This window comes from Echeneis naucrates, chromosome 21 (assembly GCF_900963305.1).
Source record: "Echeneis naucrates chromosome 21, fEcheNa1.1, whole genome shotgun sequence".
Taxonomy (NCBI): domain Eukaryota; kingdom Metazoa; phylum Chordata; class Actinopteri; order Carangiformes; family Echeneidae; genus Echeneis; species Echeneis naucrates.
Genome location: NC_042531.1, coordinates 11,298,293 through 11,311,750, shown reverse-complemented (window position 1 = coordinate 11,311,750; position 13,458 = coordinate 11,298,293). Strand labels below are relative to the sequence as shown.

At 38.7% G+C, this 13,458-nt stretch overlaps 1 protein-coding gene across 1 annotated transcript in view; it reads right to left on the bottom strand.

Annotated features, from left to right (window-relative positions):
- Positions 1–13,458, bottom strand: part of baz2bb (bromodomain adjacent to zinc finger domain, 2Bb) — a 45,800-nt gene that overhangs the window by 17,448 nt on the left and 14,894 nt on the right. The window contains exons 3-8 of the mRNA XM_029531006.1: positions 4,977–5,129; positions 3,183–3,368; positions 2,433–2,546; positions 1,902–2,008; positions 1,596–1,799; positions 565–1,218 (exon numbers count right to left, since the gene is read on the bottom strand). Coding sequence (XP_029386866.1) covers positions 565–1,218; positions 1,596–1,799; positions 1,902–2,008; positions 2,433–2,546; positions 3,183–3,368; positions 4,977–5,127 — 1,416 coding nt within the window. The 5' untranslated portion in view covers positions 5,128–5,129. The remainder of the gene's footprint in view (positions 1–564; positions 1,219–1,595; positions 1,800–1,901; positions 2,009–2,432; positions 2,547–3,182; positions 3,369–4,976; positions 5,130–13,458) is intronic.

Here is a 13,458-nt window from a genome sequence, read left to right as displayed (position 1 = left end):
TAGCATAATAAAAGCCATGATAATAGTGTATGCATCCATCTTCTGTTGTGAAGAAAGCAACAGATTTTTATTTATTTCATGACAGAGGAAATGATGGACAATACATGAAAACAGAGCTCCTTTCATTGCAAAGGAGAAATACTTAAAAAGCTTCATTAGAGGAATTTATCTTCCCCATCTTCTGTAGAATTTAGAATAAAAAAGCTAAAGCTGGGCAGCACAGTGGCATAGTGGTTCGCGCTGTCATCCCACCAACAAGGTCAAGGGTTTGGTTCCCGGGCTTGGGGCCTTTCTGTGCGGAGTTTGCATGTTCTCCCTGTGCTTGTGTGGATTTTGGTGAGTAAAAATTGCCTGTTGGTCCGAGTGTGAGTGGTTGTTGGTCTCTGTCTATGTGTCGGCTCTGTGATGGACTAGCCTATCCTGTACAGGGTGTACAGCCCATTCAGCTGGGATTGGCTCTAGCAACCCCATTGACTAGCAACTGAATAAGTGGTAAAAGAGGTAAGAATGAAGGAAAAGCTAAAGATAAAGAAATGTGAATAAAAAAAAAAAAAAATTACTCACCTGTTTCAATTTAAAACTATTGAAGTGTAAGGACATTTCATCTGGAAAGAATCCACTGCTTTCCTTTAGGCTGTCAACAGGCTGTGTGTGCTTGGGAGAGGGCATTAAAAGTTTTGGTTTATGTGGGGGCTTTTGTGAGGCTAGTGTTGATGGTTTGGATGAAGAAGAAATGCAGAGAGGTTTGGGTGAAGAGAGAGATGAAGTTTTAGGTGAGGATCCCACAGATGGGAGTTTTGTAGGGAAACAGAGAGCAAGAGGTTCAGGAGAAGAAGAAACAGAGCTTTGCTTTGGTGAAGATGAATGAGAGAAGTGCTTTGGTGAAGTCGAAGGAGGCAAATGTTTGGGTGAGCTTGAGAGGGAAATGGCATTGGGTGAGGACCTGACAGGCAGAGGAGAAGCATCCCTGTGGGACTGTGCTAAGGGACTGCTACTAGCTGCCAGCCCTGTTGCCTGGATGACACTGATGTGTTGCTGGCGCTCCTCCTCTGCAGTCCTGGAGCTCTGGAGAAAAAGTGCTGTGGGCTGAGGCTCGCCAGTGGGATGAGAAGAGGATTGAAGGTGGTATGAGGAAGTCAAAGGAAGGTTATCACAATGACTGTCTTCAGTCATATTTCCATCAGCAGAGCAATGTCTATTCTTCTTCGCAGAAGTGTTCTGTGTCAGCCGTTGAGTAGGAGGATGAGGAAAACAGGGAGAAGACAGCATGTCATGTCAGCTACTGCTGAGAGAGCCTCACAGTGGCAGCTCTGTCAGCTAGCACATTCGTCCAGTTTGCCACCCACCACTAAAACTGCTTTTGACAATCCAACTATCATTTACTTCACAGCAAGCCATTTTATACAGGGACACTTTTTACAGATCAGTTTGACACAAAACTTTGTAAAAATAACTTAGGGCTTCATGCATTATTCTGAAAAGAAACTACTAAATGAAATATTACGTCTCCAACAAACTTTTCATAATGTTAGACAAAGAAAACTTATTCTGCGGAATATTTAAACAAACAGCACTCTCACGTCACCTTTCCTTACCTTTGCTTTCCATTTAACTTGACTGTCTGAATCAGAGTCCTCGCTGTCATTGTTCTCGTCATCCTCATCTTCATCATTGTCTTCCTCCTCTTCTATGTCATCAGGGTCACTGCTGGTCTCGTCACCATCACTGGTGCTATCTGAGAAGGATCCTGACTGGCTGCCACTTGTACTCGAGGTCTCTAGTGGTCTTTTGCTGGGATTCTAAATTAAAAGGGCCACATCATTCAATTAAATTAAACAGACTGGCAAAGTGGGCTTTAATACTTTGATACTGGGAGAAAAAGAGCTTGACCAATCATTGACCTTTTCTTTTGTTTTCTGAACAGTCTTGTGAAGTAGTTGGCCTTGCTCTTGACTGCTCTTTTGACTTGGACAACAGTTGGCTTTAGTTTTCTCCTCAGTTCCCGTCACTGGAAATGAAACGGTGTTCACAGCAGTGTTCCCAGTCAGAGAGGAAGCATTCCTACCATTCACTGTTCGAGTCACGCCTACAGAAACTGGCATTGTAAATGTCTAGAGATGGATACTCATGAGAGCAAATAATATGAATCAAACACATTACAAGGACAATTAAAAAAGATTAACAGAGAATAACAAACCCACAACATTACAACACCACTGGGTAAGGTCAATGTCTCATTAAAGCAGCACTTTTGCAATAGTACCATCATGTACATGCACATTAGGGACCTAACTGGCGCTTCCCAGTTTATCGTTCATTGCCATGTCCTTGTTACTGCCTCAAAGGGCACAAAATACATTTGTGGAATTTGTAAAACCCCTTTCCTTTCTTTTAAACTACTTCAATATGTACAACCTTTAGCACGAGCTAACCTGAGCAGTTATCGCGACTCTTGAAGGTTGATGCAAATACAGGGCGCAGACCCACAAGAGGAGGGAAGAATGCTGCTGCTCCTCTAGCATGTGCTTCAGATGGCCGCCACCAGTCTGGAGTACAAGAGTGAGATACTGTACAGTTAGGCAAAAATAACCACTCTATCGCTGTACAGATAAACAGAGAATTTAATCTGTCAGCAAGCTACAAGTGGAGAAGATTATTCAACTGGATAATTTCATGAATCATTCAGTTTGAGTTTGAAGTTTTGCTTCATCTGCTGGCCATTTCTCAAAATCAGATACATATCCCAAAAGCCATACACTATTAAGTGTTTACATTATTTGAATTTGAACCATTTTACTCTTTCCAAAATGTTACGTTAAACAACATTTTGGGGGGTAAAATGGAAAGTAAACTAAATAATGTGCTCTTGCCCTTTTTGGCCTCTACATTTTCAGATACTCTTCCCAAAAAAATTCTGGATGAAAATACAACAAACCATTCTGATGCATGCACCCTTCAGCCATCAGTAGCATGCATCACATGAACAAGACAATTATGTAGACAGTATATAGTATTTAGTACTCTTCCAACTGTTAACCAAGTATTTCACTGAAGCTATAATCCAAGAAAAGCACACAAACTTTCTATTTAGGTCCATGGAAAAGCATGAACTTCAACCTGACTTGGATCATTCTTCAAATCCATTATTAGAATTAAAAATAATGCACCTTGAGCTTCTTTACCTGGAAATGTACAAAACTGGGGTTGGCCAGCCAAGGCCGACAAGCCCACACCACCAAGGCCTCCAAACTCAGCCTGGCCTGATATCGATGTGTAAATCCCAAAAGCTGGATGGCTGAGAAAGGGAAAACTGCTGGTGCTGCCTGATGTATTTAAACAGTCATCCCCTGTCATCTGTAGCAAATGACCTGCAGAACAAAGGATTTTTATGTAGTAATCAATCCATCATTCTCACTATTTAACTATGTGTCTATCAATATATTAAAATAGATAAAATAATGGGAAAAAAAATACTGCTTAAGTACCACTGCTAGATGTTCTATGCCATATTTATTTGTTTATTCTGGTTTCAAATGGTATGAAACAATCAAACCATCCAAACTGTAACCAGCATCAGTGATAGAATTGTATAATATGCTCCATAGTTTGTGCATTTACACACGCTGGTAATCCTATGATTTAACTGATGCAAAAGGGGAGTTGGAAACAGTAAGACCATGCTGGTCTGCCAACATTTTAGCTTCAGTTTTATATTCTATTCTTTTCTTTTTTTTTTTGTATTCCTGTTATTTTTAGCTGTGAAATCTTTCAACAAGTTAAAGGTCATGACTTTTCTGATATTCCAGTATGGAATCACACGCTGTGCTAAAAGCAATAGGATTTTCCCAAAATGTTTCTGGGAAAAACTTCCCCAGTGAAAGCAATTACAAAGATTTTAAAAGCAAAAAAGCTTGAATACAATTCCATTCAAAAATGTGTTTACATCACAGTGTGGGTGAGATCTTTCTTATACTTCCTACAGGAAATAAGAAATCTCTCTAAAGAACTCAATTTACATGACAGTCATAACAGTGGTATGACTACAGGGCTGCCACAATACTCTCAGTATTTAATGTTCAGTCCAAAATAAATTATCTCAGAAATTTCTGTGCACGTTTGGTGTGAGGTCCTGTGAATGAATAATTTATGAGAATATCTTTAATGTGTTCCTCATTGTCATGGCATGACAAAATATATATATATTCTATTTATTTATTTTTGGGAGGGTGCATCTTTTCACAAAAAGAGAGAAAAAAATCCACAATATGTAAATTTGCACATTATTTTGTGGTCAGGGATAATCTGACAGTTTATGCATCACTCCTGCTCAATGCATAATGGTTTTGACCATAATTAGTATTCAAAGAAAACAAGAGGATGTTGGCGGCTGCACGCACAGTGTGAGGCTGACAGACATGTCAAATCACACAGGATTAACTAGAGCTAAAGGTTGTCAAAAGACATCCACAAGGGCGTATACAGATTTTTAATTGTTGGCATTCATTAATTCAACAGCCTTTCCATACCTATCAAAATTGTCTGTAACATGTTAAGACTGGAGGAAGGTGTCTTCAGCCACTTATTGTTAGAGTTTTAATTCTGTGTTTTCCACAGTTTAGCTGGACAGCCGCCCTGAATAAATTTGCTTCCACTTAATTTTTTTTCGATTCAAAAGCTTGTGTGTAAATGTACCTATAATGTGTAGTGTGACGGTAAAGTCAGAATTATGTGCATGCATTTACATTTATTAATATCTTGTAAATTTAAGGCTGTTTTGGTGGCAACTGTTTATGTTGTTTGCAGCACTTCATGCTCAAAACTTAAAATAAATTCTAACCCTTGTCCACAATGTGAGAGTAAGAATGAAATATAAAGATAAAAAAACCAAATAATACTTTTTGAACCACATTTGATCTCACGCCTTGCAATAGCTTTGATGAAATTAGGTTGGGTTTTTCTTTTTTGTGTGCACATACCACAGGTGGTGAGAGGGGAGCTGCCTGCAGGGTTAGGGGCTGGGCAGCTTTTGGTCGAGGGTGGAGCAGGGGAGGAGCTGGCTGAAGAGGAGGCCATGTGAAGGGAGGATGGGACTGAAGATGGCGAGGCCATCCGCTCTCCAGTCTCCATATCTATCAAACACAATCCAGATCTTAGCGAAGAAAAGTATCGAACAAAATATTACAAAACATCACATATCACACACCACTCAGACTGACACAAATCTGAAATGTCCTCACAATACTTCCTACTAAACTTGTCCTCTACATGTTTATAAATTACACTATTGGGGATTACCTTAATAACAGATTGTACTATTTCTACAAATAAGGCTGACTGACTATGCTATGATGTCATTTATTGACTTTGAGAAGTATTATACTGTAAATATATGGTTACTGAAACAGTCAGACAAGTGAATCAACAGAAAATTCATTACTGTTGTGACAGTAACTCCAATGTGAAGTAATTTATTAGAACAAATACACTACCTTTGCAAGCTGACACTTTTTACATGTCATAACTGCTCCTTTCTTTGTTCTATACAATTTCAACTTTAACTTTTTTTGACTATGTCACAAGTTATTGAGAGTTTTATTTGAGACATTTCAAGTCCTGTCTTGTCTACCTCGGATCACATCACAGCATATATGTTAGTATGTGACAGAGTAGAAAGACAACTACTAATGTATAGCATGCAGTGATGTGGGAAGAGGCGTAAAAACCATATAAAACATTACACACAATAGCAAAACATTTATAAATAAATGTGACCCCCTATAAACTATTTGCTGGTTCATATCAAGGGTTTACAGAGCTCTGGTGAAGCTAGTAATATACAATCCATGATTGTCTGATGAAGCTATGAGCCTCCAGAAGAAAAATTCTATCTCCAGTCAACAAGGGATGCATTTTGATTTCTCCTTCCACAACCTTTACATTACGTCTATAGAGATAAGTCAGACGGTTTAATCATAGTCACCACCACTTCGCGTAATGACTCTCAGACCAATGGGGTTTTGCCCATCTTCCAAATCATGCACAGGGATTCATTACACATCCTCACGCTGGGGCTTCACATATCATTGATCACAAAAGCCCACATCTAAAATCCCCTTTTAACACACGCATCCCGATTGTGCTTCAGAGCTTGCCTTTGTTACAGTATTGTACATTTTACCAACAATATCCAGATCTCCCTAGTGATTTTCCTCTGCACAAGAAAACAGGAGCATCTGATTAATTTGAGGAAACAAAGCTACCCTCTGAATATCAAGTATCATCCTTCAACAGGAATGGCACTGATGAGACGTAAATGACATGAAAGCTGCAACCATGCGTCACTGATAAGGCCACTGTTTCTGCTGTGAGTAGGAGTTTGTGCAGAGCAAAGAACAAGGGTGCCTTCATATTTATAATGCATCATAAAAATAACCAAAAAACAACACTTACTCAATGTATCATTCTGACCTTGCTTAACCATCCATTATTTGTTAAGCTAAGTTTTAAAGTATACTGCAGGGAAAAACACTCTAGCTATATATAAATGTTTTACAGCATTTCCAAAGCCTATCCTTAATTCAATATTGAAATTTAAATGGTTTTACAAGCAAATGTGTGTGAATGCATAGGTGATAATGATAAAGATATAGAAGCAGCATGACTACAATTCTGGGTGCTTTATACTGTTTAACATAAGCAGTTCAAATTACTTTGATGGATTGATATACACAATCTTGAGTTAATGTAAGAATGTGAGGTGGAAGTCACCCAGCGGAGACATCCCAGACAGCTGCGAGCAGGTCCTATGAAAGCACATATATATGCTAATATACTAGAGATCTCTTATAGAACAAATGACTCTTGAGTGGATCAAAGTCATACTAATATACATATGACTCCATAAACACAGCGGATCTTATTATCACTGAGCAAAAATGTTCCATTTCACAAAAATACCGAACTGAGCTTCTAATGAGTGAAAGCACAAAATACCAGTCATTTAAATGCAAGCTGCTTGAACTATTAAAGTAAATAATATAATCCAATAATGCAAGGGTTATAATGAAACAGTATCACAAACTCTGACAGCAGCCACAACAGCCTTAGATCTCAATTTTCTCCTCAACTCTGACTGATTGAAGCAATGCTTTGCAATTTCCCAATGCTTTAGCCCGGCATGTTATTCTATATACTTAAATAAGGAGCATCAAATGATGTTAAGTTGATGGCTGAACAAATGTACTTTGGCTGTTAGCATATTCTTGGAGCATATCGCCATCACACAATGACAGACCAAGCAGAAGGCAGGGACCATGCTTAGGATTTTCACGCCATCACAGGTGTAGCTAGATAGGTAGATACTTGGGGATATTCTTTTGTTACAGCAGCAATTACAAATAATACAATTAAACAAATTAAAAGGAAGGACAGAAGAATAGGCTACAACAAGTACTAAATATAGACATAAGGACATATACAGATGTTATACATATACTATATACAGTTTTTGAGACCAAGCGTTCTTGCAGGGCAGTGGACATCAAATATGGTTTACTGGAGAATTATTGCTCAACTTGATAGAGGATGGAAGGAAAGCCTTATTCTGTCCTTATGACAACGGAGCTGCCCGAGTCTGTTGGAGAACATATTCTGCTGTCTTTGCAGGTGATGGTGGAGGGGGTGATTGCGGTTATCCATGATGGATAAGAATTATGTCAATGCCCTCCTCTCCACTACCATGTCAAATATGGATCTTTAAAATGTAATGAAAGACTCAAATGCTAACAGGAGACACGCAGTAATAACGATCAACTATTTCCCAGGCTTTAGCTCAGGAGCTCCATGCTGCAGGGAAAAAGCCAATCAAATACGCTGACAAGTTGCCTTGCAAACAAAAACAAAGAAAAAAATCATAATCGCTGGCCTCAGACCTACAGCTAGCTAAGTAAGCTTGCTCTTCACGTCCAATACATAAAGATAAAAATCACAGAAAGAAAGTTGTTGAGTGGTTAATTACCTTAAAGGAATAGTGTGGATGTCTTGGAAATATTTTCCTGAGTCAGAGATAAGAATATAAATAGTAATCTCATGACTATAAGAAGCTATAGCCATCAGCCAGATACATCTTTGTCAACAATCAAATTAACTTTTAAAGGGAAAAAAAAAATAAAATAAAATCCCAAGATATTGAACTCTAATTTTAAAATCTGTGTTAAGTGGTAGAAAAATTTAAAGTTGTGACCTAAATGTGATGAAAAGGTAAGAAGTATGTATATTGTGAGAGTTTGTCTGCTTATTTAGTCTTTCCAGTTGTGCCTTTATGTCATTGATGTGCACATTTCACATTGTGTTAGTTCTGGGTGCATGACAGCACACTGTGTTTTCCACTGTGTACTCCTCCCTGTGCATTTTATCTTCTTGTGCAGTAGCAAATGACTGATTCTAAATGATAATGTACTAACAGAGTCCACAGCATGGATCAGCAGTAGTCCCAATTCTATTCAAACTGTTTCCTTTAAGATAATGGATGCCACATGAAAAAAGCAGTACACTGTTCTATGGTAGCAATCTGCAGTGAAGCGTTGAAAGTAAAGCATATGAGAGTGACAAAAATAAATAAATAAATAAATAAATAAATAAACCACAGCAGCCAAGTACTGCCTCAAGGCTGTGTGCCTCCAGTTGGTTCCCTCAAGATGTTACTGAACATATTCATAAAAATGGGACCAATGGATATATGAAAGGGCAACCTTTAGACTTAAAGCTTCTGGCTGTCACTGTTACTGGCGCATAGGCATGTAAAACACCTACATGACGTTCTGATGATAATTCAAGTGGTAACCTCCAGGGCTGAAAATAAAGCCAGCCTCAAGTGCCAAAAACTGCTGTCCCTCCAATCACAACTTCAGGCTGATCTCTATTGTCCATTGCTAATTTCCTCCTTTGTGGCAGCTTGGCGTTTGAATTATGTAATTTACTGGGTGAATTTTTATTAAGGCTTTAAGTTATCCATAATTAAGGATGTAAATCTGACAGGTGGGAGAGCATATGCCTGCATGTCGGCATGCACAGAAGTCTCATCTTCACACATGTCCCACCTCTTTGCCCATTTTGGGATAAGCTGGAAGTTAAGGGCACAGAGGCTCTGCGCACTTCAAAACTACTTTTCAGGAAGCTAAAGATGATGTCACAGAGGCTACATCCATCTTTGCTAAAAGTCTCAGCTGTAATTACCATGCCCTCTAATCAGAATTACGTACAATATTAAATCCACCTCAGACGTTAACACTTCCTTGATCGATTCTATACATGGGGACTTTGACACCAGCTGCAGTCTCCCAAACCTCACAAATCACTGCTCGTGCCCATCATGTCTTTTATCACAATTAATTTATTTTCCTAATGTGGAAAAATAGCAAAACCACTTGTGGCCACAATGATTTTTGTGGTGGGAGGAAGTGGAGGGATGTAGAAAGGATAGAGCCCAAAACCCAGCAGCAGTCAAGCAAATTTAAAAATGCCATTCACTCTCCCACTTGTCATTCTCACTTTGAGGTCACCCAGCAGACCAGCTGAAATGAAGCCAATTATTTTGAAGGTTTTTCATTTTTCACCATTCATGTGTACACCCACAAGTTGTGCAGGATGAAGACTCACTATGTGCCTTGCTCTTTTGGTCAGAAGATGACAGAAAATTGAGTGTGTATGATTGGTGCTACTGGGCACATAAGTTCATTGGTACAACCGCAGTTCAGCTAAAATGCCATGCACCTATGAGTTTCAATCAGTTTTTCACTCATTCATGTCTTCTGATGACAAGTTACGGTTCCTGGCCCCAACTCCTACTCAACCTGAAAGTGATTAAGTGTTCTGTCTGATCCTCCCCCCCAGCTATGGACAGAAACTTCACAGACCTAGAGCAAAACTACAGTAAGATCCACAATTACTCAGAGTAAATGTTCAATGCCGAGTAATGTCTGATTTGATATGTTTGACCCATCCAGGTCTATGGTAGCTTTACATACAAGCCAATGCCTTTATCTGCCATTTTCTCCACTCTATAGTTTCCAGATATACTTTAGGAGCACACTGTCCTTAAAATTAACAGTGTTCAAGTACACTGGGCATACAATCATGAGAAAATATCTGTGGAGTGATTTATTAGGAAAACATTGCATTGCGTCAGAATCAATACGCTACATTAAGGGCCAATTTATCATTCAATTCTACAAGATTGGCTTTTTACAGTGATGACCCCTTTTTTATGGCCATGCTGAGACAAAATAAACCATGTGCAACCATGTGGTTGCATTCTTCACTGCAGGAGAAGCTGGCTGTCAGCGAGGAAACAAAAGCTCAAATGAAGCAAACTGATGTAGGTTGTAAAAAGGGTCCACAGAGAAATGGTTTCACAGCCCTGACTATCAGGTTTGGGGGGCACATGGCAAAGTTGAGTTGGTTACACTGTAGAGCCTTTGCTGCATGATGCTGACATAGCACCGTCATGCAAAATTTGATCCACAGCAGCCCAAGTATTATGTGATACCTTTAAGCATCACCTATTAACCTATGTTCCCATCTCAGCCATGGTCTTGTATGCATCAGTACTATTACATCTTTGACCTCCTATGCAAGAATGCACAAGCAAAAGGCAAATAAATAAATCACCTGCACTCATAATTCCAGGATAATAATCCTTTTTTTTCTCCTGAATATTTCCTCGCAATACAGAAAGTTTGGGAATTTGTTGTCATTATTCTTCAGGGCACATCCATATTTTAGGAAGTCCATCATGGAAAAAAATAATCTCTGACTGTATTGGCTGCTTTAAACAAGTATTGAACACTACCATGAACGCTAGCGTGGAAAGGTTGGCCATTATGGAGCTGAATGGACTCTGATGAATGAAGTAAGGCCTCCGTATGACAAATGTTTCAAGAATAGCATTTTTCTTTCACAGCAGCATTTGCACAATTTGTAGTTTGCATGTGGACCATTTTCATGAGGAGGTATTTGGGGGTGGAACATGTTGCCAAGGAACAGGAGTTCCACATCTTCCGCACAGACTGACATTCATCATTAACATGCTCCTATAGTTCCTGCCTACTGCTGCCCCATCAATGGCAAGCATTAGCCATAAATTGTGTGGCTCAGCCTGCAGTTTTTAATTAGACACATACAGAGAGGGCAGGAGAAGGGGGTGGAGCAAGGGAGCAACAAGGACAAGAAATTTCATGCATCTCCCAATCAGCTGCTATGAATCTGTTGTTACTGGCTAAGAAAATGCAGCTGGTACAGTCTTAATGGCATCCCCTTGATGATATTTATCATCGCAGCAGAGCAATATATTTCTTAGGTGAGTAGATACTGAACCTAATATACCTGAATCCTGAACTGCTTAAAATATAGTTGTTCAAGTCAAAATATGCCACAAGGTCCCTTAGTATTTGTTGCATCTCCTCAAAAAGAGGAGGCCAAATTTCCCAAAAGGAAGCTGAAATAGACAGTGACAGACAGTCACATGAACACCAAATTATCCTCATCACACAACTTCGACTAAAACATATTTTGCTCATTTTCTAAAGGCACCTCTGTAATGAGACTTTATTTCTGTTGAATTGAGGAAATAATATTTGTCAGTGTGGGGTTATAATAAAATACTACACGAATAGACAATGGCCATCAGTAGATATTTATTTATATAGTGCCAAATCATAGCAAAGTTACATCAAGGCACTTTACATATAGAGCAGGTCTAGAAAAACTCTTTATAAAATGATTTAAAGAGACCCAACAGATTCCCAAGTTTCAGGTGAGTAAATAAATAAAGTTTCTCCCTTTTCATGGTAATATAATAAATAGTACTGAGTTTTGCAATATGTATCCTGGTGTCAACACATCATTCTTGTATTTTTTGAAGTACTTCTTTCTGCATAATAAAAAACAGCAATTTAGAGAAAACAGTTAGCATTACTTTACCTTCCAGCATCAATTATTCAGACGGAGAATTGTCCACTATGTGTATTTGCAATCACTACAGAAAACATTGCTACAAATGAATTGTAAGTAAGATGCTGATGCAAAGGTTTTTTGTCATTCTACACTGCTAAATAAAGCAGAGGAGAGGACACCTATTTTTGCCTCTGATTCTGCTTATTGCCTATTTGTGTCTTGGGCAAACAACTGTGAGGAAAGCATTTAGTGAATTGTGTTACAGAACTACACCAAGGAAAAATGTCTGCAAAGCTTGACACTGCAATATCAACAATAACATCCTTGTGATTTAAATGATCAGACATGGATTTATGTACATAACGCGTGGCCTCAAATGTTCTCCCAAATGTCCAAGATGAAAGGAAAAATAAACAAAAAAAAACAAACAAACAAACAAATAGCCAGGATCAAGATAGACATCACTCTTGCAGCTTTTTATACTGAGCCCCTCTCTCTCACTCTCCAAAGATCACAACATAAATCACATGGCAGCCATAATGGGAAGTAGGGCTGCAGTGTGCCAAATGAAGCAATAAAACAGATCCAACCTTCCAAAGCATAAGTCACACAGTGTCCATATGTCCATTGCTTTACCAAAGCAGACGGTGCTGGTTACACTCAGCGAGCACCTGTGTGCATACTGAATGTGTTAGATGAAGGTCACCAAGATGGAAAAAGTGATTATTAGGAAATTTAACGTCAGAATTTGGGATTACACTCTCAGAGCCAGATAAGGTCAATTTGTCAAAAAGGCAAACAACCATTTTCAATAGCTCAATTCTTGCATCTGCTTTCTTCTGAAGATGCATGTAGACAGACACGTCCCCACATTGCTTTGATGTGGGGAAGCAGAAGTTTAAACTGCCATAGCAAAGAAACAGAAAAGGACAACAGACCAGAGCAGAGCAAGCATGATTAAGATCATATGGATGAACATAATGCACTCATATACTTGGTGTCTTGCTGAGTCTATTATCTGCAACAGTGTTGTGAGAAGGTGAAGTTAATCAATGCGCTGTTAACATGTGCTGACAGTGGTATCAATGCAAAACTCGCACATCATGCAGGTAGTTTATACAGCATTGTAATCAAATCAAACTTATTTATATAGTGCCAGACAATACGTTGCTTCAAGTTACTTTAAATATAGAGCAAGTGTAAATCAAAACTTGCACAGAATTATTTAAAGATATCCAAAGAGAAATAATTCCCTAAATGAGCAAAAATTTGTAAATAAGTAGAAAAAGTCTGAACCAACAATCCTCTCCCATTTATTTCTACACCAATAATGAGGCTGATAATCACATTCATATTGTACCAGTCAAATTTCACACATCAACTGAGTGTGTTAAGCCTAACCATACATGCCATGTAGTCTGCAGAGCTCAATAAATTTAAAAGGGTGTATATTACAGGGTAAAACCACTAACAACTAACATCTCATTTGTAAGCAATCGCCTATGA